The sequence below is a fragment of the Manis pentadactyla genome, chromosome 9 (assembly GCF_030020395.1).
Source record: "Manis pentadactyla isolate mManPen7 chromosome 9, mManPen7.hap1, whole genome shotgun sequence".
Lineage (NCBI taxonomy): Eukaryota > Metazoa > Chordata > Mammalia > Pholidota > Manidae > Manis > Manis pentadactyla.
Window position 1 is genome coordinate 22,909,685 of NC_080027.1, and position 27,908 is coordinate 22,937,592.

At 45.3% G+C, this 27,908-nt stretch overlaps 1 protein-coding gene across 2 annotated transcripts in view; it reads right to left on the reverse strand.

Annotated features, from left to right (window-relative positions):
- Positions 1-4,264: 4,264 nt before the first annotated feature.
- Positions 4,265-27,908, reverse strand: part of PANX1 (pannexin 1) — a 35,529-nt gene continuing 11,885 nt past the window's right edge. The window contains exons 2-6 of one of the 2 annotated variants that reach the window (XM_036923305.2): positions 20,165-20,223; positions 18,138-18,277; positions 10,189-10,412; positions 8,485-9,143; positions 4,265-7,928 (exon numbers count right to left, since the gene is read on the reverse strand). In XM_036923305.2, coding sequence (XP_036779200.1) covers positions 7,849-7,928; positions 8,485-9,143; positions 10,189-10,412; positions 18,138-18,277; positions 20,165-20,195 — 1,134 coding nt within the window. In that variant the 5' untranslated portion in view covers positions 20,196-20,223 and the 3' untranslated portion in view covers positions 4,265-7,848. The remainder of the gene's footprint in view (positions 7,929-8,484; positions 9,144-10,188; positions 10,413-18,137; positions 18,278-20,164; positions 20,224-27,908) is intronic. The other variant, XM_036923304.2, reaches the window with a different exon arrangement.

Genomic DNA, 27,908 nt, shown 5'->3' on the forward strand with positions numbered 1-27,908 from the left:
TGATGGCCTGGCCTTTCAGTAACTATCCCCCAAATAGGAGCCATTCAGGAGCCCACCCAGAGTTGCCTCATTAGAACAAAGATACTCCTATCACCCAGGAAATTACAAGGGTTTCAGGAGCCCGATGTTGGGAACCGCGGCCCACGACCAAATATTAGAACAAGAGATGTGCCTCGTGCCCTTATCACTCAGGAAATTCCAAGTGATTCAGAAGCTCTGCATGAGATGCTGGGGGCACAGACCAGTATATATATTTTCTGTTGTGTCACAGTCATTAAGTGAGTCAGTGTCTGTAAAGTATTTGGCACGGTGCCTGTCATGTGGTAAATCCCAAATAACCATAACTCTTGTTAAGTGGCCTGCTCAAGCCATACACATTATGGTTGATTTTCATGTTATTTTTTGTGTGTACTCTCCAAATTCCCCCCCATGAACATCTATTATTGTTCTAACTGGGAAAACACATACGCATGTGCTGGGAAGCCCTGCCTACCAGATCCAGCTCCTCTGGGTGTGGATTCTGGAATCAGCAGAAGCCTAAACTCACCAGGCTCTCTTGGTAGTCTATAAATTAGGCAGATTCCTGTTGTGAGGTGACCACTGAGAACCTGAACATACAGCAGAAGCCAGAGGGTTAAATTGCAAAGTCAACACAACATCTTAAATAATGAGAACTCACACAGGCTTCCCCAGTGCCGGACGCAGAAGCTCTGTATGTGTGTTCCCTCGTTTAACCCTCCCCATGGTCTTTTATCCCCGTCATTCGGTTCAATATTGTACCGAGGTCAAGGAACCGCTTTAAGTCATGCAGCAAAACCACCCTAGGAGCCAGTCTGCCAGCCTTCAGAGCCCACCCTCCTTAAGTCCACTGGAACAAGAATTCCTCTCCAGGAGCAATGCTTGACTGAAATGTTATAGGTTGATAGGAAAATATATATGCTAGAAAATTATGACACTCTTCGTCTTCCTGAACAATTCAGTCCTAAAATCATTCAGTGGGCAGAGCAAGGCAGGTGACTGTGGAAAGACACAGCTCAGGGGGATGTTGCCCCCAAGATGAGTGAGGAGGTGACAGACACCCAGGCCATGACTGTGGCTCTCGCTGGGCACGGGGCCAGGGCTTAGGACAGGTAGCAGTGAACGTAGGACTTTGATTCCACGTGTTTCCATATTGTCTGATTTTTCTTTTTTTTAGAAATGAATATGCAATCATGACTAGCTTGTAACAGCTTCATTTTTTAAATTAAAAATAAAGGCCGAAAGAGAAAGGGGGAGTAAACAGAGGAGCAGTAGTCTGTTTGGGGGCTTCACTCTGGGCCACCCCGGCAAGGCTGGGAAGGGGTGCAGGGTCCCCACTGTGGGACAGGAGCGCTGACTTGTGCACATACTCAACTCTGTCAGCACCTGCACCTGTTTGCACCTGTTTGTCCCACTCAGATGACAGGGAACCCAGAACACACTGCACTGGAAGGGAGAGGAAGTAGGACCTGAGTCAGCGCATTCTCCATTCTGCAGTTTAGTTGCTCTAATTCGGTTTCAGCAGGAGGCACACAGAGCTGCCCTGTCAGCTGCCTCCAGCTCCGCCTCCCTCCCTCCTGGTCCTCAGCTCTGGGTGGTGGCCGCGGCAGGGTGGCTGTGGTGGGCGTGTGCTAAGCCTGAGGCAAAATGTAACTGTGAGCAGGGAGGGACATCTGACTCTGGTTAGAGAAGGGTGAGGTCCCAGAGAACTTCCTGTAGCAGATGCTGGAACTTTGCTTTTTTAATGTGGTAAAATACACAGCATTTACCATCTTACCCATTTTTAGATGTACAGTTGAGGAATGTTAAGTATATTCACATTGTTGTGCATATATGAGTCTCCAAAATCCTTCATTTTGCAAAACCGAATTTCATACCCATTAAATAGCAGTACTCTATTCTCCCCTCTCCCCAGTCCTTGGGAACTAACATTCTGTCTCTCTGAGTTTCACTGCTCTGGGTACTGCATAAAGTGGAATCATTCGTATTCATCTTTTTGTGACAGGTTTATTTCACTGATCATTATGTCCCCAAGGTTCATCCATGCTGTAGCTTGTGTCAGAATTTCCTTTCTTTTTAAGGAGGGCGTGTGTGTGTGTGTGTGTGTGTGTACACATTTTCTTCATCTGTTGATCAATTGATGGACATTTTGGTTGCTTCCACCTTTTGGCTGTTGTGAATAATGGTGCTATGAGCATGGGTGTACAAATACCTCTTCAAGATCCTACTTTCAGTTCTTCTGGGTATGTATCCTGTTATGGACTTAACTGTGTCCCCCGTAAAATGTGTGTGGTGAAGCCCTAACCCTCAATTCGACTGTGTTTGGAGATAAGAGTCTTTAGGTAGTAATTAAGGTTAAATGAAGTCATAAGGGTAGGATCCTAATCCCACAGGACTGGTAGACTTACAAGAAGAGAAAGAGAGATATACCCTCTCGACCACTAACCCCATGAATCAATGAAAAGCCATGTGAAGACATAAGAAGGCCGTGGCTATCAGCAAGCCAGGAAGAGTCTTTACCAGAGACTGAATGGGCAAGAACCTTGCCCTTGGACTTCTAGCATCCAGAACTGTAAGAAGTCATTTCTGTTAAGCCACCCAGGCTAGCGTTCTGCTATGGAAGCCCTGAGTTGACTTAATACATATCCAGAAATGGAATTGCTGTCATGTGGTACTTGTTTAATTTTTTGAGGACCTGTCATGCTGTTTGCCATAGTGACTGTGCCACTTTACACTCCCACCAACATGGAGCTGACTTTTGAATGGAGGGGAAGAGGTAGGTGAGGACAGAAAAGAGCACCTGAAAACAGAGAGGCCTTTAAGGAAACTTGCACCAGAGGCAGGAGGGGTGCTTGTAGGGGATGCACCTGAAGAAGTAGGCAGGAGGTGGGGCCTTGTGTAACTTTTATCACAAGCTTGTTTATCCCCAAATCCATGAAGAGTCCTAAGAGATTTAAAATGGTGAGGCGGGCTGGGAGGAAAGGTTGGCATAATCAGATTTGCATTCTAAAAAGCCCACTTCAGGAAGGTAGAAGATGGGTTGAACATGGTAAGGCAATTAGAGGGATTCAGGAAGTGACAAGGGCCTGAGAGACAGCCCTAGGAGAGGAGAGAGGTCTCAGAGGATGCTGAGGAGATTCAAATTCAGGGTCAGAGACAGGCTGGGACTTAGGGTTACTTCCACAGCAGGCAAACCCTAAGGTGACCCCCATGATTCTCCTGATGTCTGTGCCCTGTACAGTCTTCTCCCTTTGAGTGTGGGCAGGACCTGTGACTTGCTTCCAGGCAACAGAATATGGCAAAAGTGAAGAGATTTTGAAGATATAATTAAGCTCCCAAAGCAGTTGATTCTGAGTTCATCAAAACAGAGTACCCTCGGTGGCCTTAGTCAGGTAAAGACACTTAAAAAGAGGGACTGGGCCCTCCCTGAGGTGAAAGACAATCCTATAGGCTTGGTAATGTAAGCAGTCATGTTGAGAAACCCATGTGGCTAGGAACTGTGGGTGTCCTCCAGCCTGCAGTCAGACAGTAACAAGAAAATGAATTCTGCCAACAGCCTGAGGGAGCTTAGAAGTGGCTCCTTTCCCAGTTGAGGCTCCTAATGAGCATGCAGCCCATTTCCACACCCTGAGAGCTCAGCTCAGCCATGCCCAGACTCCTGACCCAGGAAACTGTGCATAATAAGTATGTGTTGCTTTAAGTTGCTACGGTTGTGGTAATTTGTCATGGAACAACAGAAAACGAATACAACTTCTATGGATCCTGCAGGTGCCACCCTGGAAAGAGCTGGGAGCAGGAGGAGGGTAATCATAACCACAGTGAACAATTTATGGATTACTTACATAAGCCAGGCACTGTACTAAGATTTTGAATGACTCTGATTTATTACCCACAAGAGTAAATTGTGTTAATTGACCATTGTACAAGGGAGTCCCCCCTCTTGAGAGGGGTGGGCAGGCCAATCCATGTTTAGCCACATATAATGTCTATTCCTTCCCCTCCAAGCCCAGGCAAACAATCCCCAATCAGAAAGCACGTGATTCCTGCTTTGGAAATTCTAGAATCTCTTGGCCCTTAATCAAGGACTTTTCTTCCTTTAGTTTCTGTCAGCTGGATTCTAGTAAGTGCCATGGAGCTACTGAATTTTATGATCCAGCAGAGAGGAAGGAGCCTCAAGACACTTCATGACTCATCTTCTGTTACATCTTCCCTGAAGAGAAAGTAAGAAATATTAAGACACATTTTTCACTATGGAGAAGTTTTATTTAGGTGGATACAGCAGTGCAGGACCGAAACCGTGTTTCACCTTTTATCTGTAGACACAACAGCCTTGGTTTTTCAGCCTTTCATGCCTATTTACATGGAGGTCAGCATGATCAGAATGCAGAACTTGAAAAAGTGACTTATGCAAATAGGTGATGTGATAGTGATAACAGAAGTATGAAAGGTAATAGTGATGACCACCAAAATGCAGAGCTTTCAAGATCCTTGTGCTTTTTTAAAGGCCATTTTCTAACACCATGATATGTTCTCACCCTTCAGTCTCTGTGGTATTAGAAACCAGTCATTCTTGCTGAACGACACAGCACAAAGAACATGCATTTTTCTTTAAAAGTCTGGAGGAAATTTAGTCATTAAAAAGAATTTAAATTACAATTAGAGCACCACTTGTGAGAACACTGATAAATTATCATTATGGGGCTTTAAAAAAGTCAACTTGTGAAAGAGGAGCTGATGGCGTCAGTTTTTGCAGGGAATGCTTGTGACAACTAGAATTCTACAAGGATTCTCCCCCTCGGGTGGGCAGGGGAAGCACTTGCCTGAGGAGCTTTCAAGAACTCGAAGAGCAATTACTGGTCAAGCCACATGCTTTAAGTGGCAACTATTTTTACAGCTGAAAGAAACCTGGAAACATAATACATTTCATTTAAAGCAGGCAGCACAGAAGAATCATGAACTAAAATCTATTACACTCCACAAATGACACAATGCAATCTGTGTCAACCTTTTTTTTAAAGGTTTCACTTTACTTGTGAAAAACAGGGCCAAAATGCCCAGGATGGCCCAGAAGGAGCAAATTCATCTCAATGCCCTCAGATGAAACCTCAGTTACTGGTAATTGCACATTTCAATCGGTGTCCCTTTTCAAGAGGTTTTTCTTGGGAAATTACCGAGACCAGGACCTTTAAAACCAGTTTTTCTAATCATTGCGCTACAACACTGAACTTGCATTAAACCTGAAAAGCGGTCACGACTCATTCCACAATTAAAAAGCAAAGAACGGTGACTACTTATATGTGGAAGCCTGTTCTTTTGCTGAAACACCCCTCTCTCTACCAAGAGGCTAAATGAGCCATTCCTCCCCTCTCCTGTGGAGGACCATTTGCCTTTTAAAATCAAACCTTGGTGTGGTTGTTTAGGATTACTTTGTCTCTTTTAAAAAGCAATGAATGACTCTTCAGCCTCAGGAAACTGGCCTCTCCAAACTAGTCCTTTATGAATGCATGAGTTAACAATCCTCTAACACTTTTTCCTAAGTCAAAATGTGCTGCGACCAGGCATCCCGGTCAGCCTTTTAGCACCATTGACTATTGTTCACAAGCAATTTCACGCTGTTGTGGGCTTGTCCTCCCCACCCCGTGTGAGGTAAGGTACAAAAGGCCATCAGAGCTCTTGCTATTTAAAATCATTATCTATGTTACTGCTCTGTCCAAGGTTCAGCCTGGGGGATTTGTGGCTAAAGAACCTCTGGGGAAAACTGCAACTAGACTCTCAAAAGTATGGGACAGAGTGTGTCCAAAGACAAAAGAGCATTTGCAGGGAGTTTCCTGGAAGGGACTTAATTGTGGCTACTCTTCCTCCCGGTAGCTGCCATTGTTTTTACTAAACTCTGAACTCTGCAAAGACACCAACCTGCCACATTATTCCCAGCCCCACAGCCAGTGACTAGTGTGATGTCTGGGACATCACAGCCCCTACTGGAGCTCAGAGTAGGGATAAGGAAATGAATAGAGCCAAAGACTCCAATTACCTAATTCTTTTAAAAGGATGGCACATGACAGGGCTTAGCGAGTTCCTGATGTCCTAAAAGAAGGTATCGACTTTTACCACTTCAAAATACAAATTAGGGGTAATCTACAGAGAATACAGGGCTTTTTTGGGGGGGGGAGAAGCATTATCATAGAAAAATATATTTTAGAATATCTTCTCAAATTGTGAAAAGAAACCAGTGTAGAGACTTGTGATGGAACTTCTTAGATGCAGCGATATAAATATGTAGCAAGACTGATTAGATTACTGCCATTTCAAAGTCACACTGTTATTCAATGGTAATAAATATCATGTAGTAAGAATAAAGTACTGATAGCATCCTTGATATTTATCATTAGCTTTCTATAGCAGAAACCATCACAGAGGCACAAAAAAATCTGCTTCTGTTGAAAAGTCTGTTGAAATTTTGAAAAAGCAGAAAACAGCTTATATAACTTGTTCTTCATGAAACAGTAATTAGATTAGGTAAAACACCTCTCCCCAGTAGGCAAAGGTAAATTTTGACGTTCCTGAGGATTACTCTTTTGCAATTTGTTAATTTTTTAAGAATAAAAACAAGGAGGTCCACAGATACAATTTTAAAGAATTTTGCATAAAATGTAAACATAGTTAGGATCTATTTACATGGTCAGAATTGGGAAAAGTTTTTTTATATGATTCAGAGTTGGTCTTAAATGTTTATGATATAATGCTTGGGTATTTGTAACATTTATTCTATAATTTTCTATCCATGCTAGAACATTCTTCCCCCATGGCCTCAATTTTGACATCATAGGGTTCTAAATTAAAATGGATTTTTGAAAGACATGCTTAAACATAAATAAACAGCTAACTTGTTCTGATTCCAAGTGCACCATATGGCAGATGTCATTTACACATTCTCATCATAATAGGCAAAATGCCCCTCACTTTAAGCATCTTGTGTTCTGTTAATTTGTTTAATTAATGTCCTGTTTCAAGTGCTTTTGATAACCAGGGAATGCCCTACAGAAAATCTCTTGGAAAGTGTCTGCATTAATCTGTTGTATGTTCAGATTTCTCTACTGGGCGCTTTTGGAAGCAAACTTTCCTGAACAGAGATCACAATTAAATAACTGTTAGACTCTATCTCAACTAAATTTTCAGCAGGGCAGAGCCTGGGCATGCTGCCCTTCACAGCAGAGTACGACAAATAGTGGTTGGAGGATTTCAGTGAACCAAAGCCGACAGGCAGCAGTGCGGAGAGTCTAGGTGAACGTGAACCGAGGCACCAGCACTGTTCCCCATTTAAGGCGCCGTCAAGAGCTGGTCCACTGGGTCCACAGTCAGCCAGTGTAGGCTTTTTTTGTCCATCAGTCATTGAGGACACATAGAGATTCATATTAAATTGTGTCCTGATATGTTTGTGATTATTTCATAAAACAGAAAAATCTGAAGTCCTTGCTCTCTAGTAGCTCTGAGTTCCATCCCACCATCTCCACAGACCCCATGTTCCTGTGAGGCACTAAAGAGGCCTGATGAGTCTTCCCACTTTTCACTTGATGAGGACTTCCGCAGACAGATGCCGTGGTTCACCCATCGCATAGCAAGATCACGAAGCACGCTGTTCTTCTTCCAACACGTCCTTCCACAACGTGTTGCTGACCATCACTTGCATCAGGGACTCAGCAGGATATGATCATCTCTCTCCCAAGGACCACCTGCTGCACACCACACTGGCTGGGAACCGACAGAGGTGCTTCACCAAAATGAATCCCGTGTCACTGAGGTCACAGGTCTGAGGTTCAAGGAAAAAAGTCATCAGCAAGAAGAATCTAGAAGTCTCTGTCGAGCATTCTTCTCACCGTTATTTCTTTTAGTTTCATTATGTACATTCAAATCTGTCAAAATGGAAAACAAGTATTTACAAGAGAAGTCACACAGCAGGAACCACCAGCACGAGTCAGCTTCTGCTATAAGGTGACCTCTTGTTCTCTGCCTATCCAGCATTTGGTTCTTAGCCAAATTTCAGAGCACAGCGAAGTCCGGTGAGGGCAGCAATTAAATCAATAAACTCTCAGTCCTCTTCGAAAGACAGGACAACAGACAAGAGGATCAGAAGTACAGGGAGAAAAGCCAGCAAATAAGACAAAAATATGCAAGAATGACAGCAAGGAGGAATAGCTTGAGCAGGAGGTGGAGGGCGCAACAAAGAGATTGAGCAGAAAAGGGAGGGAAAAGTCCCAAGAAAGCACGGACGCTTTCCTTCTTGGGAGCTTCAGGGAAGCAGCAATTCTTTCCCTCTCTCTTCCAGTACTGAGGGCTTTCACCCAAGCCCACACTGGAACAACTGGTTTAACAATGCTGGGCAGGTAAAGACTGTCAATCATTCATAAGCGGCAGCTACCAAGGCTCTCTGTGGGCTTCCTCAGCCTCTACCCTGACCGCTAAGCCTACCTTTGAGCTCTGCCATTTGGTTCCCTGGCTCCTCTCCCGTCGTGTCTGCAGGCTTGGGTTTTTTGCCATCGACAACATCCGTCTTGATCATGCCAAGGTTGGTCAGGAAAAGCATTGGGTCGATGCCCTGACCACTGCTTTTAATGTTCTCCAGTACCTTAAGACACCTGTATGACTTGAGCTCACTTATATTCTCCTCCAAGAAAAGATTGTAGAGACTCAAGTCATTGTACCCTTCAGACTTGAAATGCAGGACATCAAACGTGGGCAGGATTTCATATGCTTTGAGAACATCCGTCTTCTGTCGGAATGGGACAAACAGCGTGTAGACAACCACGGGAGCCAGCAGAACATAAACCATGAGGTTAATGAAGCTGAGCAACTGGAAGATGCCGACTGCAATGAGTTTGCACTGGAACCGATCAGGGACGGTGCTGTCATTTCTCAGGATCCCTGATTTGATGCTGCAGACAAATTCATCTGAGAGGGAGGAGAGACTAAAGTAATAGCCCAGGTACGTGCATGCTAACAGTATAACCGTGAGTGTTAGCACCCGGCAGCTGATGTACTTGACAATTAAATTATTGGAGTTTTTCTTTGTCTTCAAGTACTGCTCCACAATGGGGTACTTGAAGTGGCTTTCAGATATCTCCCACAGACTAAAAAACAGAGAGAAACAAAAATAATTTAAGCCCTTACCAAGACCATCAAATATTAAAGACATAAACAATGCGACATCACACTAAAAATCTCCAAGGCCTTCCTACCCATCGTTTTCTACTTATAACTTCATTAGCAGATCAGAGAATAAAACCAAGTTAAAAAAAAAAAAAAGAGGAAAGAAAAGCAAGAATAAAACACTTTCCCCTTTAATATTTTAAAGGTCTGGTCAGTTATATGAGTTTTAAAAAAAAAGATTTTTGGAACACCTGGCACCTAGTAAATGTTAAATGTTTGTTAAATGAATTTGGTAGTTCTTATTCTGTGTTTTTAAAAAGCTGTAATTTTCTCCTCAAGAGTGCAGAACAAAGAAGAAATTTCCAGCCCAATTAGAACACTTATGTCTCCTGTAGGTGGGTGGTGGGAAGCAGACAGCTCAGTGGGTATGGGCTCAGGTCCCAGCTCTCCCACTGGTAGCATTAGGGTACTGTGCATTTTTATGTGGGAAAAAAAGGTTGGGGGGATAATAAACACAGTCATAACGATGTGCTCATGGTTAAATGAGATAATATACTGAGAGAACTCATCAGTGCCTGGGATTTGTTAAGAATTTCTATTTAAGAGCTATTCATATTATTAGTAGTAGTGTTGATAACAAGAACCAGAGGAAGACTGTGGAGGAGGCCTTGTCCAACTGTCCCGCCTTCTCTACAGCAGTGCTCTAAGCTCAGGAGCCTCATGATTCTCCAAGTCCTCTGTTACGGAGTCGTCAAAGCCAGCCAGCCACGCCTGGCCTGTCACCCCTACTAGGGCTGCAGTTTAGAATGGAAGACAGTGGCATTTCACTCCACAAGGGAAGGACCCTTGATGTGAGGACAGGGGCTGGGGCAGGCAGGCGGGGGTGAGACTGGGAGAGGGGTCTTCCTGGCTCTCCCTGAGAGTGCCTCTAGGGGGGTGTGGGAACCCTAAGCTCAGCCAGGCCGGACAAGGGCTGAGAGCTCACACCCTGACACCTGACGAGACACCTGCTGGGGGCCAAGTTACCTTTGCCCTACGTTCTCGCTAACACCCGGACCCGGGCAGGCACCGTCGGTCACGTCCAGGTCACGCACACTCTTTGCGGCTTTAATTGCACGGTTGTAAACTTTGTCAAGTTCTTCCATGATAAACTTCAGATCTGAGCAGAGGTGAGGAGCAGCTGTGAAACGCCAGAAAAGAAAGGGCAGGTACAGGAGGATCGCAACCAGCAGCAGGATGTAGGGGAAGAACTGAAAAACAAGACAGGGAATCGGGGGGTCAAGAGACTCCCCACTGAAGCGACCCGACCGCACTAGGTGCTGCTCTCGGTTTCCTCATTTGGACGTGTGCGCCTCTGTCACTTACGGTCACCAAGTGCCTTATCTAATAACCACTTCCCATGGCTAAATTCACCTGCTCAGCTATCTGATACCAGTAACTACCATTTTTCTCCCCCTTCAACGGACTGTGAAGTAATGTGAAGTAACTGGCGACTACGTGGTGGCAGATGGTGTCTCCTCTCTAATCAGAAGGAAAAGAAAAAGAAAATTACTCCCACGAATTTCAGAGTAATCTGTCAATAAAACCCCAATTAAGGAACAGGCAAATGTCACTGGTCTCTGCTGGGTTTTTTAATTACTGTGGTTTTAGGAGGTCACTAAGGCTTACAGCTCTGCTGTTGTTTTTTATTCCTTCTCAGAAATCTGGGGGAACGACAAAGTCAAAACAAATAACTGTACTCAAAACAAGTTAGAAATATTGTGGTTTCAGGGATGCAGTCATCACCTCCAGTGAAGAGCTGAATAGTTAAAATTCACAGGATGCGGAAGGGACCTCCCGCGCTGGGACAGACCTGAGAACCCTCACTTTATAGCTGGATGATCTCAAGTCCGGAGCGGCCAAGCACAGTGGAACACAGTCAAGAGGGCAGCGTCCAGATGTGGATGTATATGCAACACTAATGTGAAGGGACGCAGAGGCCGGCCATCTAACAGACGGTCTCACAACAGTAACGCTGAAGCAGTGAAGAGTACATAGTATTCCAAGATAGCTGTGATTTCTGTGGATGACAAAGCCACAGGTCCCATTCCTACCACTATGGACTGCAGCTATGTTCATACATAGTTTTGTTAAGACTTTAGTTAGAAGCACATATGGAATAAAGCTGTCTTGTTTTCCTATCCCAGTTCGCGGACGTCCCAATGCTATCAGGGAGCCATGTTAGGAATCCCTGCCCCTGAAGGAAGAGAGAAATAGCGCACACAGCTCTGAACCTTTGCCAAGCACTCTCACCAATACAGCTGCTTCTCTTTGGGGTTCTGGCATAGGATGTGGTCTCTCAAAACTATTACCCCAACTTGCAAAGGGCGGCTACACAAATGACACATACAGCAGGCTGTATTTTGGCTACATAATTCATCACTGGCTGCTGCAGTGAGAAAGTTTGTTCCTTCAGTCCTTGCCCACTCTGGAGGGTGCCCTTTGGCATAAAATGTAACTGCATGACACAGAGTGTGTGCGGCTTCGATAACCAAGAGAGCCATGCATTTTCTTTGTGAACCACAGAGGAAGGCTCTTTCTAACCTGGGGCTGTGAAATGTTTTTATAAGTCACTTTTGTTTCAAATAGCTTTGAAATAGCAGTTTACCTCAAACTGTTTTCCTGAATTAAAAAGTGACTGTTTACAGTCTTTTGCAATTTTTCTAACATGCCCACATGGTGCAATAATGAGTACCAATGAGTGGTTCAGCATAGCTTAGTATAATTAGAAAAATGAACATTTAAAGGTATTGCATACTGGGTGTTTGCTTTCTCCTAAAATACAACCTTATACCTTGATCACCTCTGTAGGAATGTAGTTAAAGGCCCCATTTCTTGATATTCCCCACAGTTAAACCTCTTTTTTATCAAAAATAAAAAGGCAACTTCTGGTGAATCAGCAACAAGGTGGCATTAAAATCAGCTCAATGAAACAGGAATCCAATAAAATGTTAAATTATAGTCTTTAAAATCCTTTTGTCTAAGGCACATGCACAAACTGCTGAGCTCTGTGAGTGCATCTGCTGGATGGGAACAGCTTTGTTCATAAGCTCCGTCTACTCCAAATCAGGTCAAGAAGCTCAGCATCTCTCAAAGCTCTGATTGCACAGCTCCGTACAATGTCCACATTAGCACTGAGCTCTTCCACGGATAGTGAAGCTTCTCAAAGCAAAGTGGAACTAAGGACTTGGTGCAATTTTCAGTCCATTTGCCTTAAAAATTTGTGTTGTTTCTAGAAGTGTATTTAGAACAACAGAACCTCCAGGTGGAAGGAACACTGGAGGGGATCTGGTCCCACCTCCCTCCAAGTTCAAATCCCCTCTACCTCATCCAAGGCAAAGGAGTGTCCAGTGAGGACTGAACAGTGCCTCCCCTGAAATGTGTGTGATCATGTCTTCTGAGATGAAAGGCAGATGGGTAAATGCATTCAAAAACATCTCTTGGGCATCAGGCAGTGGGCTGGAAGCATGGCCCCCACAGATGAAATGCAGGGTCTGCTCCAGGACCACACAGGCCAAGGGGGAACACAAATGAATAATTAAATAATCAAAGCACAGATGTGATGGCCACAAAATAGGTAGGTACTAAGTACTCAGGGCGTAGAAATGTCCTTGGGGAGGTCAGGGAAGGTTTTGTAAAAGAGGTTCCATCTGAACTATGTGTTACAGTGCAGTGAGGCAAAAAAGGAACATAAAATAAAGCCATTATTACGTTGACTCAGCTTAAATTGCACCTGCTCTGTGGCCCACCAGACATCTTCTTCCCTCTGCCTAGAATCCTTTCTCCTTGTTGGCCTGGTGGATTCTCACCCATCCAGGGCACCAGAGGAAAAAGCCCACAGTGAAGAGGCCATAAGAGCTGAGGCTGGAAGGGTACTAGGTTGAATGATATCCCCCCAAACTCATGTCCACTCACAAACTCAGGATGTGCGATTCTTTGGAAACAGAATCTTTGCAGATGTAATTAGGTAAGATGAGTCACACTAAATCCGGGCCCTCACCCAGTGAAGGGTGCCCCTCTAAGAAGGCCACACAGGGTAGGAGCCATGTGAAGACAGAGGCAGAGACTGAACAAGCCCAGGAACACCGCAGGTCACTGGCAACCACCCGAAACTAGAAGGGAGGCCCCCTCTGAGTCCCCAAGAAGGAACCTGCCTGATGACACCTTGATTTCTGGCTCCTGGCTTCCAGAACTATGAGAGAATATAAATTTGTATTGTTCCATGCTACTACGTTTGTGGTAATCTGTTACAGCAGTCCTAGGAAACTCATACAAAGAGAAGCAGGGACGAAATTATAAAGCCCTTGGCTTCCCACATTATACACAATGGGAAGCCACTGGTGGAGGGCGTGATGAAAATTTCTTTTAGAAAGATTACTAGAGCAGTGGAGAAGGGAACACGCTGGAGAGGAGCAGACGCGGTAGGAGGCTCCTGCAGCAGAGGTGGGAGGCGATCAGCCCGAGACTGAGGCAGCAGCAGTGGGAACAGGGAAGACAGATTTGAGTGCTGTCGAGGGGCAACACGCCTGGCAGTGCCTACATGGAGGCAAGGGATGGAGAAGGGGAGGAGCTGAGGCAGATTCTGGGTGTCTAGGCTATGCCAGGGTAAGGATGGTGATCCCATCAGTTGAAATAAAGAAACAAAGAGGAACAGATTCAGAACAGAGGGGAGTGAGGTGGGAGACAGAGACCTAAGAAGATGAGAAACTTTGCACACAAGGTACCTGTCATCAAGACCAGCCTGGTGGAGATGTATAAAAGATAACTGAACATAGAGGAAGAAAACCTGGCTGGCCTTACAATTCAGGATGGTTAGGGCCATCAGCAAGGCTCAGATTATCCAAGGACAATGTGTAGAAGGAGACAAGAGGACCAGGGAGGGATGTGAGACCCTAACATGTAAGGGTCCCGCAAAAAGAGAATCGTGGAAGAAATGGGAGGGAATGGTCAGAAAGCAGGAAGCAGGTAAACCAAGAACACACTGCATTAAGGAAATGATATAAAAAGACACATGAAAGATGCTTGTTCTTGGCTATGTGTGGTTTGTACAGTAACCAATTTAATGATAATCCCAAATATGGAAAGTCAAGAGGGTAGGGCTACCCAGGAAGGCTAACGTATTCCATGAGCAGCTTACAGATGACAGAGAAGAAAGGTAGTAGGCCATTCTAATCTGTACTCAAGAGAAGAGAAGTCAAGGTGGCAGGCTCCATGATTCATGACATTCTGGGAGGGACCTAACATGAGAGACATGGAGAAGAGAAGACAGTAAAGTATTTGCGTGAAGAGGGAAAAGACCCCTGTCAACAGAAGTAGGCCCAAATCACCATGAAGCAAGGAAAAACTTGCCTGAAACCCTGTATGAAAATGGAACGAACTGTCAGTGAGGCAAGAGTTCCCTTCCAGCGGATCACCTGGGAGGGCTTTCAAACTCTAGATCAGGGTGGGCAAACTTTCCTGCAAAGGGTCAGACGGTAAACGTTTGTGAGTCATACAGCCTCTATTGCAACTATTCAACTCTGTTACAGTATAAAAGCAGACACGGATAATGTGTAGATGAGTGGGCAGGGCTGTGTTACAATAAAACTATTTGCAGCCACGGGATGGGCTAGATTTGGCTGTGGCATGTATGTCCTAGTTTGTCAACCTGTGCTCTGGATCCCTGCTTCTCAAAGAGTGGTCCGCACACCAAAAACTTTAGTATCACCTGGGAGTTTGTGAGAAAGACAGAATGCAGGCTCCCGTCAGACCTACTGAATCTAAGTCTACAAGATCCCTAGGTGACTTGCATGCACACAGAATTGGGGAAACACTGGTCTGGATGGATGAGTGGAGCCCAAGTTGGACCAGCAGCATCAGAATCTGCTGGGAAGCTGATAAAAACCATAGTGCTGGCCTTCACCCCACAGGTGCCGACCTAGTGGTCTGGCTGGGGCTCGGGACTTGTATTTTCACAAGCCTCCCTGGGTAATGGTAAGTTTTGAGGTGGGGAGCCTCAGAGGACCCCTCCAAACTCAGTTTTTGCGAATCCACTTGAGAGATACCACTCTGTTAATTCTATTTTCTTGTTCTTGCTGTGTTTTTTTTGTTTGTTTTTTCAGTCAAAACTCTGCTTTTCTGTTTCAGAAAGAAATCTTGCCTAACAGTAGCCCACATCATGAACTTAAACGAAGAGAACCAACGGTCAAAAAAAAAGGCCAGTTATCAAATAGTCTTAGGGCGCCATCTGCCGGTCCCCTTGAATGCACACATAGGTTCTAAAGGCCAAGAGAACTAAATGGAGTGGCAGAGAACAGGCGGAGGACGAGGAAAGGAGAAATGGAGGAGGCAGGTGGGCAGAAGCTACAGCATTAATTATACCAGTGCTGTGAACTCTACACTTATATTCATTCAGTGTTATACTGAGTAATTTCTTTGGGGGAGATTTGGGTCTCATGGTTGTAAGTCTGTCATCAGAACTAAACTAAGCAGTGTTATATAAGCCCTGTGCCTCTACTCCCCTCATCCACAGCCCTACTCAGAATGCTGGAGAACTAAGTCTGGGACACACACGCTACCTCACTCCTCTCCTGCCCTCCGCATACGTGTTCTGAGCCCCCACTAGGGGCTATGCACTGTCCCGGGGTGAACTGATGAATGCAGCCTGGGCATGGTCTCTGCATGGAGCTTACAGCCTTAGAAATAAAGAATCAAGTAGAAGGAAGGCAAGTAATTGCCATACCCCAGGAGGTTCCAGGAAATGCACGACCAAGCCACACAGGGTGAGGGGCAGCAGATGTTTTGCTCAGCTAGTGCCCAATTTTTAGGTCTGTCATGGGCAGCGTGCACAGTCCAGTGTCCACTGTCTTATTCCTGGAGGCCCCATGTTGACATACCTGTTCCTTAAAATGATTTGACTTGGCAATGACCCCCAGTCTAGAGGTTCAGAGGAAGCTTCTAGGTGGAAATGACATTGAAGCTGAAACCAGAATACCTTAGCAATTAGCCAGACTGAGGGTGGGGAGCGGTGTCTTCAAAGCAGGGTGCGTGTGAAAGAGCCAAGAAACGTGAGACCTGCGGGAAGTCAGGGTCCCCGGGGCAGAGGGGCTCATTAGGGTGGGTCTAGAGGTGAGGCTGGGGTGCTCCCAGGGCCAGAGGGAGAGTGAGCCTTGTCAGCCACAGTAGGTCATTTCTCAAAAGAAATGGAGACGTTTCCTAGGGACACTGGGGAGTTTTGTTTAGGGAAGTAACAGCCGGAGAGGCCCCAAAGACCACCTGTGATTATGTGGAAGTGGGTAGACATTGTGTAGAAATGAAAGCAACAAGCTATTCAAGAAAGCAGAAGTGACAGGACTTGGTGACTAAGAAGATGTGGGTGTGAAAGAGAAAAAGTCAGACTGGCTCTGAGATCTTGGGCTAATGTAACAGGGTAGGGAGTGAGGTCAGCTACTGAGTCAGAATCACGGCAGGGACAGGCAGGGACAGAGTTCGGCTTGGAACATGTGCTGGAGCCATATGCTAGACCTTTTGAGTGTTCAAATCCAGGATATGGCTGGGGGTGTATGGACCTGGAGTTCAGGAGGGCAGGCTGCGCTGGAGATAAAGGCCAGGCTGCTAATGGCACATGGGGGGCAGCTGGACCAAGGGAGTGGATGAGATGACCCAGCAGCCTGAGAGAAGGACGAGGCTAGGACAGAGCTCTGAGGAGCCCCAGCTTCTCAGGATGGATAAACAAGGAAGGGTTTGCCAAGGACACTCTGCCCCGAGAGTCAAGTGCGCTTCTGCAGGAGGGCACGGCTCACAGGACTGGCTGTCAGAGAGAAGCCACACAAAGACAGTGAGGACCCAGGTGACACTGAGGCTGAGAGTCAAAGAGAAAAGCCCAGCCCTGAAGGAGAAAGGTGTTGCCTTGGAGGCCGCGCTCAGCCTGGTGGCACGCAGTGCGTGCACGTGACGGGAACAGGCCTGAGGCACAGCGAAGAGGTTCTAAAAACATTGTTTTTAGAGAAAAGTATGCTGACTGTGTTTGGCAACAGGTCAAGGCAGGAGCGGGTTAAAGAAACTTCAGCCTTTGGCTCTTCGGAACCTAAGATACCACACTTTCCTCATGAGAGGACAGTACCAGAAGATACGCAAGGATTTTACTTGCTTTCTTAATGGACAAAAGAACCAGTGGTTGAGAATAATGAGAGGCTGAAACAAAGTCCTACTTTCATAAGCACAGGGAAGACTCAATGGAGCCACTTCATCACGCAGAGAATGTTCTTCTGCACAAACTTGCGCACTCTGGCCCGAGCCCCTCACTGTCCAGCCTCTGTGCACCCCCACCTCTGCCACTTCCCTAACCACAGGGCTCCTGACCCACACCTCCTCTCTATGGGACACTGGTGTCACCTGTGTCACGTCTCCCCTTCCCCTGCAGTATCTGGACCCATCAGAAAGCAAAGGAATCTATTCCAAAAGCTGGGCTGCAGCCACATCCCTAGAAGGAGTCCTCACTATGTGATGACGCGATGCCTAGACACCACGGAACCCTCTGTTGGTCCGTACTTGTCCCAAGAGCCCCTCTGTGTGGTGCAGAAGGCACTGACCAGAGCTGTGTCTGAGCCCCAGCTCTGCCACCATCTCCCAGTGCTCATTCAGGCCATCACAATGCACTGAGAACCTGCTACAGGCCAGACACTCTGCCGGGCAGCAAGGAAAGAACAGTGGCTAAGACACACAAAGCACCTGCCGTTATGCAGCTAAAATCCACAGGCTACCTCGGTTTCTCCATCAGCTACATGAAGGTGCTGGACCAAGTAATCTCTGAGGTTCCCTTTGACTTTAAGGGACTGTGGTTGTAAGGTCTGAGTTATGCCCCTCGTTGGCCATGTGGATCCGTGTGGCCATGGACTGAGCCTCAGTTCCCACATCTATAGAGCAAACAGGTGAGATATGAAAATGTCCCCAGTTACCTTATGCAGCCACAGTGGAAGATTTCCAGAATCTCCCTGCAAGGAGTCCCTCTGCTGGACGGCAGCCCAACAATAAGAATCCACAAAGGCAGCCTGGCGCCAGGAGAAAGAACTTGGGGAGAAACAGCTTATTTGTGTACCTGAGAAGCAAAACAGATAAATAAATGAAAGTGCAGTTCTGGACCCTTCCCACCCACCCACCTCTCCTTCTGCCTCAGGTTCACTAGTGTTAGCTCAGTCCTGGAGCCCCACGACAGCACAGGGCAGCACAAAACCAAACACCCAAGTTCGTATTAAAGCTGAGCATCCGAGAGGTTTTTGGTAACACTAGTCACAACAGCGGCTTGGGCTAGGCTGGGGAAATTTCTGAAAGAAGTGAAACCACTATAAAAGGGAAAAGTGAGCAGGAGAACTTGGGCCGAACCATACCAGGGGACATGTCAGCATGGGTTTAGTTTGGGGTGAGGACTCAGAGAAGGGAGGGGGATCACAGGGCAGGCGGTGGGAGGAAGGGGGTCCACCAGGAAACTGGACTAATGAGGAGTCTTCAAGTCCAAAGAACAAAGGAACACAGGGCTTCTAGACCGAGGAAGAGAGGCTGAGGGAATGTCTGGTGACAGATCACTGGATGGGCTGCATGGCCAGTCAGCAGGTTTCTATCTCCCCCCCCCCCCAAAAAAGAAGTGACAGGCTGAAGCTGTGGCCCAAGCAGTTACATGTGGAAGGCAGGTATGCAAGACTGCGGACTTCCAGACAGGCAGATGGGCCCTGGGTGGGGAGTCGGGGGTCCTGAGTCCCACTCCCCTGTCCCCACTGAGCACGTATGTACAGGAAGGTGTGTGTCACAGGCCCACTGAGGCTGAAAGCTGGCACATTCCCTCCCCCATCTTATGCAGTGTGAAGAGAGTGCTAAGTGCTCTGGGCTCTGACGTTAGTTCTGCTTAACTCTGCCACTCAGAGCTGGGTGGGGTGACCTCAGGTCGCTTAACCATCCAAAGCCAGGAATCTCCAAAAAGGTGACGCCATTAATGTCTACATCCTTTGCTAGTGCCTGGTTCCCAGTAGTTACTCAGGAAGTATTACATTTTTCCATACAAAGTAACAAGCAGGTTCTGTTACAGCTTTAAAGACTGAGGTGTGCCCACCATTCTCTCTTCCCACCCTGTGGAGAGGGGACAGGGATGGTAGCATGACACCAAGCTGGACTCCCTTAGACCCTGAGACATAAGAACCTCAAAGGCAGCCTTCCCCTGGGGACGGGATGGTCTTTATAGTTGTGGCAGAAGGGGACAGTGATGGGGATGTTATCCAGAGAGGAGGGTCTTGGGGGGTGGGGTGGGAGGGGTGCATGCAGTGGGCAAGCAAGGCCCAGAGCAGCCCCTCGTCCTCATCTGGTGCCCACAGACATCAAGAAAGTACTGCTCAGCAAGAGCCCTTGGAGGTCATTGTGAAAATCGCACACCATCAGAAAGTAGCCTGCGGCAGGGTCAGTTCATGCCAGCAAGGAATGGCTTAAATATGGTTTGGGTAGGTATGGTATTCCAAGGTCCCTTCCAGCTCTTATCCCATTAAACCTGAGTTCTTACGTTTTATAAAAATAGAGTAGTCAGGAAAACACAGGACTGCAGGGCTAATGTCACATTTACTCTGACATCAGCATGACTTTGTAAAATGCTTCCTACTCGGTCCCACCCACCAAGGCTTACTAAGCATAACAACAGACATGCAAGACGGACAAGCAGGCCCCAGGTCATAAATGGACGGTTTCTGGCAATTTCTTGCTTGGCAACATCTGTCCAAAGACTCTCTCGTGAAAACAGATAATGCTGTTAGATTTCAAGAAAACCTGTCTGGCCCCTTTGCCTTGTAGTGCGTGTAGCCAATGTGTAGTAACATGCTTCTTACAGGAAAATGTGCTTCAAGTTCTTCTTGGGACCTCCCCTAAGGCAGTGTGGAAGCTGTTGGAGCATAAATAACTAACCTCTTTATACGAAAACTTTTGCAGAAGAGGAAGATCGGTTGTATACCTGAGTCTAGAGAGACGGAGATTGAGGACATGCTGAGCTCATAAGTAAATGTTCTTCATCTAGAATGGAAGGTCGAGAGAAATCTTATCTTCATTTTATCCTGGAGGAAACTGAAGCTCAAAGTAGTTCAGTGACTCCCCCACCCAAGCTAGTAAATGTAGCACCAGAATTTGAATCTGCGCCCAACTGTCCGTCTCTGGGAACACTCCTGGCTCGGTCAGGCACTCCAGCGAGGTCGCCCTGGAGGCCTGCTGCAGGCTCTGTTTCTGCTGGGGGTGATGTGAACAAGCTGTTCCTCCACATGACCAGGAGGAGCAGAGCTTCCTGGGAAGAGTCAGGGACGAACCCGGGGAAAGAACTAGATCAAGCCCCCGTTATTAGGTGTTCTCAGGCCAGAAATGGGAAACAAAGCGGGTCAAGAGCCAGGCAGTGGCAGGGGCCAAAATGGATTGAAGGGCACATGTAAAAACAGGAGCAAAACCAATGCAAGAAATAAGTGAAGGGGGAAATAAATTAGCATGTTTGATGTCTTGATCTGGGTGATAGTCACATGAGTGTACACACATGTCAAAATTCATCAAGCTGTACACTACATTTTTTTAGTATGTACCTCAATAAAAAGAAAGAAGAGCAAAGTAAAAGGGTGCAGAGGGGACAGCAGGGGCTGTGCTGTGCAGCCCTGCACCTTCACCCAGGGCCCAGTAGCTCAGCCTGGGCTTAAAGGCGCCCTGTCGGGGTGCTCAGCTATATGACCTCACTTACATGCTCCATCTAATACAAATGAACTCACAGAAACAGAGAAGAGTTTGGTGGTTACCAGAGGTGGGGTGCACGGGGTATGGGAAATGCGTGAAGGTAGTCTAAAGGTATAAACTTCCAGTTATAAGTCCTGGAGATATGATTACAGCATAATGACTATAGTTAACAATACTGTATTGTATATCTGAAAGCTGCTTATAAGCAAGTAGGTCTTAAAAGTTCTCCCTGCAAGAAAAAAAATGAACCATGTGAAGTGATGGATGTCAATTAAATGTGTGTGATAATCATCTCACAATAGAGCTGACCCTTGAACAATGCAGGGGTTAGGGGCCCTGGCCCCTGGCACATTGAAAGTCTGTCTACATGTAACTTCTGACTCCTCCAAAATTTAATACAAATATAGCGTACTGTTGACTGGAAGACTTACTGATAACATAAATAGCTAATTAACACAAATTTTGTGTTGTTTACATTATATACTATATACTTACAATAAAGTAAGCCAGAGAAAACAAAATGATTTTTCAAATTGCTGCAAATCTCCAACAATTTTTTCAATATATTTATTTTAAAAATCCATCTATAAGTGGACCTGTGCAGTTCAAACCCACGTTGTTCAAAAAGTCAACTATGTATAGATATATTAAATAATTACATTGCATATCTTAAACATACAAAGTGTTATATGTCAACTATAGCTCAATAAAATGAAAAAATTTTGCATGCATAAAATACAGTATCACTATAAAAAAAAGAATATTACAATGAAATCCCATATAACTTGGCATTTAGATTTAACCACTGTCAAAATTCTGCCACATCCTCTCTCTGTATATATGTAGATATAATACTTTTTTTTTTCCCTGAACCACTTGAGATCATGACCATTTCCTCTCATAAATGTCTCTTCTAAGAACAAGACATTTCTTATATAACCTAAATTACCAATTAAGTGGAATTACCAAATTAAAAAATAACTGATACAATACAGATTCTATATTTGGGTATTTCCCAAACTGTCCTTTATAGCAACCTTTCTGCCCCCTAAATCAGGATCCAGTCCTGTTCCACCTGCCATGCATTTAGATCTCATGTCTCTCCAGTCACTCTATCCTGGGAGGTTCCAGCCTTTCTCTGTCATTTGTGACCCAAACATGCGAAAAGCATGGGCCCTCCATTTTGTGCAACACCCCTCAATTTGTATTCATCTGATTGTTTCTCCAGGCTCAATCAAGGTTCTGCATTAGTGACAGGAATCCCACAGGAGGACTGCGGATCCTGCACAGAACATCAGAGATGCATCTGACAACTGTTTTCCCCATGACAGGGGATGTCACCTATAGCAGACACTCGACTAAGGTGCTGTCTGCCAGGGCTCTTCTGTCAAAGTGCCTTTTTCCCTGAGAAACTAGAGGTCTGTGGGGAGACGCACTGAGACTGGGTAAGTACTCTGCTCCCCAACAAACTTTCACCCAGTGCTGAATCGAATACTTCATCTGTGGTTGCAAAATGAAGATTTTCCAACTTTATCCTTCCTTTACATTTATTAATTGGCAATTCTGTATAGAAAGGAACTTCCTCTTCCCCATTTACTTGTTTTTCAGTATTTGTATGGACTCATGTAACCTCTTGTCTCCCAGTATTTTACAGTTCACTACTGTTACTCATTTTGATGCTCAGACTGTTTCAGTCAAACTAGCTCTTGTGTTTCTTTGACACGCTCCTGTCTGAGCACTTCCACACTTCCTGGCACAAGATATTCTGGGCTTATCTTGGGCTTTCCCTGCCCCTTCTCCAAGGAGCTTTTGGTTTCTTTTAGTGGATAATAAAATTTTAAAACCAAGAGTTGGATGCTCATAGCTGCTGGGATGGCATTGCTCCTAGGCCCTTTCAGCAGAAGCAGCCAGGAAATTGGCGTATGTGTGTGAGTTTATATAAGACTTCTAATTCCAGTCCAACACCAACGGGTTCCTCCTTGCCTTCCCCATTCCATGCCTGTAACTTTTTTCTTTTATAGTGAGACCCCTACCTCCCAAATATATCAACATAGTGATTCATTTGCTCAATCCTAAAAATGACATTAAATAATTTCAGAATTTTTAAAGTGATCTTTTTAAATTAAAAAATTTTTATTTTTTCGAATGTACATCACAGTTGTTCAATAGTCACCCTCCGCCTGACCCCTGCCCACTCCCCTCCCCCTTGTTGGTAACCACTAGTCACTTCCCAGTGTCTATGAGTCTAATACTGTTTAAGCAAAGATATCTTTTGATTTTCATTTGAAAAGGTTCACTCTGGATACTATGTCAATAACTGGTCATCAAGGATCAAGAATAGAAGGAGAGGTCAGTCAGGAATCTATCACAAAGTCCAGATAAGAGGAAGCATGAAGACTAGTCACAGCACATGTGTCCTGAAGTCTCCCGCAAAACCTCTAAGTACACCCTGGACCAGGACAGATGCTTTGGTTCCATGAAATGAATATTAATGCAAAAAGTCAGGTGGACGGTCTTGCTATAATTCTATTTATATGTTATTTTAAATAGTGTTCTGCACAATCGCTAAAATACAGATCTTGTCTAGCATATGGGATGGGGGCAGAGTGCTCAAAATCTCCACAGAGCTTGTACCTGGAGCACTAATGGTACAGTAACAATCCTGATAAAAACATACGAGTGTAACAAAGGGGTGTATAAGGACGACTGCTGAGTTATGCACCCAAGTATAAAAGCAAAATACAAAAGGGCCAGAGGGAACCACCTGACAGCACTTCAGTGCGGACACGTGAGTAAATAAAGTCAAGAGAAAGAGCATGGGGTGAACAGGCAATGGGTACGTACCATATGCCTCTGTAGCTTGCTTCATCCAGATATTTTTACTTGGTGGCACAAGTTATTTACATGCTGGAAAAAAGGCCTGTGAACGACTGTGACCCCCACATTACCCCGGTATTCTCCTATATCCTAATCACACGTAAGCTACTTCCCATAACAGAATCACTTACTAAAGGAAAACCGATGCCATTTACTAAATACTACAGTTAGGTAGGAATGAGATGTTCTTATTCAATCCAGTACAAGAACCTGTGGACTAGTTATAATTCAGTCCCATTCCTTAGATGAGGAAATGAGGCTCAGAGAGGTTAAGTAACTTCCATAGTCAGACCAATAATACTGGGGAGAGGTGTGATACAATCCCAAGTGTGTGGCCCTACTCTCTCCCCAGTGTGATGACACTCTGGGAATGAATGACCAGGAAGGACAGGAGGTGGAGGCAGGGCAGATGGAGAAGGCCAGGCACCGGGAGACGCAAAGCCACCTCAATCTCCCCAGCAGCCTGGTCCTGAACCTGAGGCCCAAGTTCATTAGAAAATGTCAGCAAACATCACAGAGGCAACAAGAGCCGCCGTGTGGTCGACGGCTGGGCTGTGAAGACCTTCCCCAGAACACCCAGGGTTACTCTGTGTGGACTCAGAAAGACGGGTGGCAGGGTGGAGAGGATCACAGGCATGGAGTTCCCCCAGGAGGGATGAAGGCCGGACCCACGGAAGTGAAGGGCCTGATCAAATCAAGCACATCATCAAAAATGTCATGTGGGTCTTCACTGACAAAGAGGCTTAATTTGTATGAAACAATATGGAAGCCCAGTTAGATGTGGCGAAGGGATTTTAGCCTAATGGAATATAATTAGGTAAATTTACAAAAAAAGGTTCTGGAATCTTTATTCCTGAATATTGCTTTTAAAAAGATCTTATTATATCCAAAAGGCACTGAATTTTTTCTTTAACTTAGTAGCAAGTTATTTAGCCTCTCTGAACCTATTTCTCATTTGCAAAACTTCATAGAATTCCTATAAGGATTAAATGGAGTCTGCCACAGGGCCAGCACACAGAAACCAATAAATGGTAACTATTATTTTTATGTCTACGCATCAGGCACCATGGTAAGTGCCAGAGATACAAAGACATAGGGTTCCTTTGTCACATCCTGTGTTATTTTCTTTAGTGCATTTATAATTGTTTGACTTCACCTGTACTTAACCGATTTACTTGTTTATCTCATCTGCTACAACTCTCAAGCATATAAACTGTGAAAGCAGACCTTGGATAACTGGCATCTTAGATTAAATGGAGCCACAACCTGAAACTAGACCCAACTTTGCCAAGCCTTTTTGCATCATCTCTCCTTCAAAGATGCCTTTTAAAAGCTAGCTTTTGTAGTTCCTGCAACAAAGAAACCCTATTGTGTAGAAGGCCTTGAGAGTCTAAATATGGTAGTGAATCAAAGATTAGTTGACTCCAATAATATGAGCAGAACTTACAACAACTGGTACCATTATCTAGACAGTGGGTCATGAGATATCTTTGCAAATACACATTCTAAATAGATCATCATGTGACTGCCCTTGCACTGTTCACCATGTAAGAACTTATTCACTATGTAAGAATTTGTTCACAATATAAGAACTTGTTCATTATGCTTCAGAAGATTGGAGACTGTTGAGAATTAGGCTTGGGGTTGATTAATGATTGTGCATTGAGTCCCCTATACAGAATTTTATTGTTGTTAAAAACCATTTGATCAATAAATATGAGAGATGCCCTCTCAAAAAAAAAAAAGTCAAAGAAGACCTAAATAAATGGAGAGACCCTGTTCACAAAAAAAATTAAAAAAAAAAAATAGATCATCATGAGTTTCACATGACAGAAATGCTGAAATGGCAAATGTTTTTTCCTCAAGAACCTCAAAAGAAAAAGAGACATCCAAGTTCATCAGAGCTGGGTATTTACTGCCAGAGGGCTTTTGTACCAGCAGCATACCAGAGAGAACCAAGGGCCTTGCTCTTCCTAAGGGCTCTGTTCTTTCTGTCTCTATTATCATAAGACAGAGCACAGATGTTCCCCTTAAGGTACTCAGAACTCAATGTGTTGAGCCCAAACCAAAAAACATTGATAGGGCACATACTCACTAGGAATATGAAAGATACCACATGAGATAGAGAGGATTCAAAGATAAAGAAGGCCTGGTCCCCATCCCCCAAAAGCTTACAGTCGAGTGGAGAAGGCCAAGGATATGAACCACTAATGGTAAAAGACCAAAAACACTGCTTAAGGGTAACAGCTGAGCCATGGCAGATGTTCATATTCAAGGAGAGGAGAGGAGAGACCCCAGGCTGGGGAAACAACAGAGAACACAACACAGGAACGCTTGGAGTCTTTAGAGTTCACAGCACATCACAGAGGGTTGCAGACCATTGTGCCTGGAACAGGGTCCAACTGGAGATGTCCTGGGATGACATGTTGGGCAGTCTAGACTTGATTCTATGATAATGGCGAGGAGAGCTTGACAGGATGGAGTTGGGAAGCTGTGTTTTAATGTCCTTGAGGCTGTAATCCCTTCCTTCCTGGTCCTGAGGCCCCTGAGGCTGCAGTGCTAGACGGAGGATGGGTCTGGCCTTGACTAACAGGACAGGCACCTTCCCCAGCAGGAAGGCAAGGAGTGGGGAAGATGATCCCATGGCAACAGGGACTGAGACACAGAGCAAATCTGCAGATGCTGTTCTAAGGAGCACGCTTGCTGCACTCTAAGTCTGTGTCCCTCATACACAAGACAGCTAATGGGCAGAATACACAGCAGTGCCCCAGCAGGGCCAAAGACCTCAACAGACCCCTCACCCAAGAAGATATGCAGATGGAAATTAAGCATATGAAAAGGTGCCCCACATCATAAGTCACCAGAGAAATGCAAATTAAAATGAGTTATCACCACACACCTCATAGACTGGCCAAATTCCAGAACACTGACAACACCAAATGTTGGTGAGGATGTGGAGCAACAGGAATTCTCATTAACTACTGTTGAGAATGCAAAATAGATGCCACTTTGGAAGACAGTTTGGTGGTTTCTTAGAAAACTAAACATACTCTTACCACACGATGCAGTGATCATGTTCCTTTTTTTTGACCCAAAGGATTGCAAAACTCATGTCCACACACAGAAAACTGCATATGGCTGATTATAGCAGCTTTATTCATAACTGCCAAAACTTGGGAGCAACCAAGATGTCCTTCAATAGATGAATGGATAAACTGTGGTACATCCAGACGATGGAATATTATTCAGTGTGAAAAGCTATTAAGTGTGAGCTATCAAGACATGAAAAGCCACAGAAGAACCTTAAATGCATATCACTAAGTGAAAGAAGTCAATCTCAAAAGGCTACATACATCCTGTATGATTCCAGCTATATGATATTGTGAAAAAGGCAACTCTATAGAGACTTTGAAAAGGTCAGTGGTTGCCAGGTTTAATAGGTGGGCACAGAGGATTTTTAGGGCAGTGAAAGTACTCTGTACAATGCCATAATGATGGAGAAGTGTCACTATACATGTATCTAAGCCCACAGAAAGTGCGACTCTGGCAGGGGATGTAGATAATGGAGAAAAACTTTGCATGTGTGGGGTCAGGGAGTATATGGCAAATCTCTGTACCTTCCCCCTCAATTTTTAGTGAACCCAAAAGTGCTCTAAAAAAGTTAAGTCTTAGGAAAAAATGAATATGTGTATGCACACACAGAGTAGCTGTTAGTACTGGTCCTGAGGACAGCAGGAGAAGGAAGGCATCAGGAACATATGTCCAAGTGCAGAGGCGAGTTGCCTCGTTTCCCCTCAGGACACCGATCCCCTCAGCTCTTCACGTCCAGGGCCTGGGCCAGGTTCCCACAAGCTGCAGCTTTTCACAGGCACCCCCCCCACCCCGCCCCCTGGACAGGGCTTCCTGCTCTGCCGGCTGATGAGAGTCAACTGCTGGGCCCACCAGGACCAGGCTTCCACACTGGGTCTGGCCCACTCCTGCCTGGCACAACCTTCTTTCCCACCATCCCTGTGCCAGGACCAGGCTTCCACACTGGGTCTGGCCCACTCCTGCCTGGCACAACCTTCTTTCCCACCATCCCTGTGCCAGGCCAGGCTTCCAAAGCGACCATG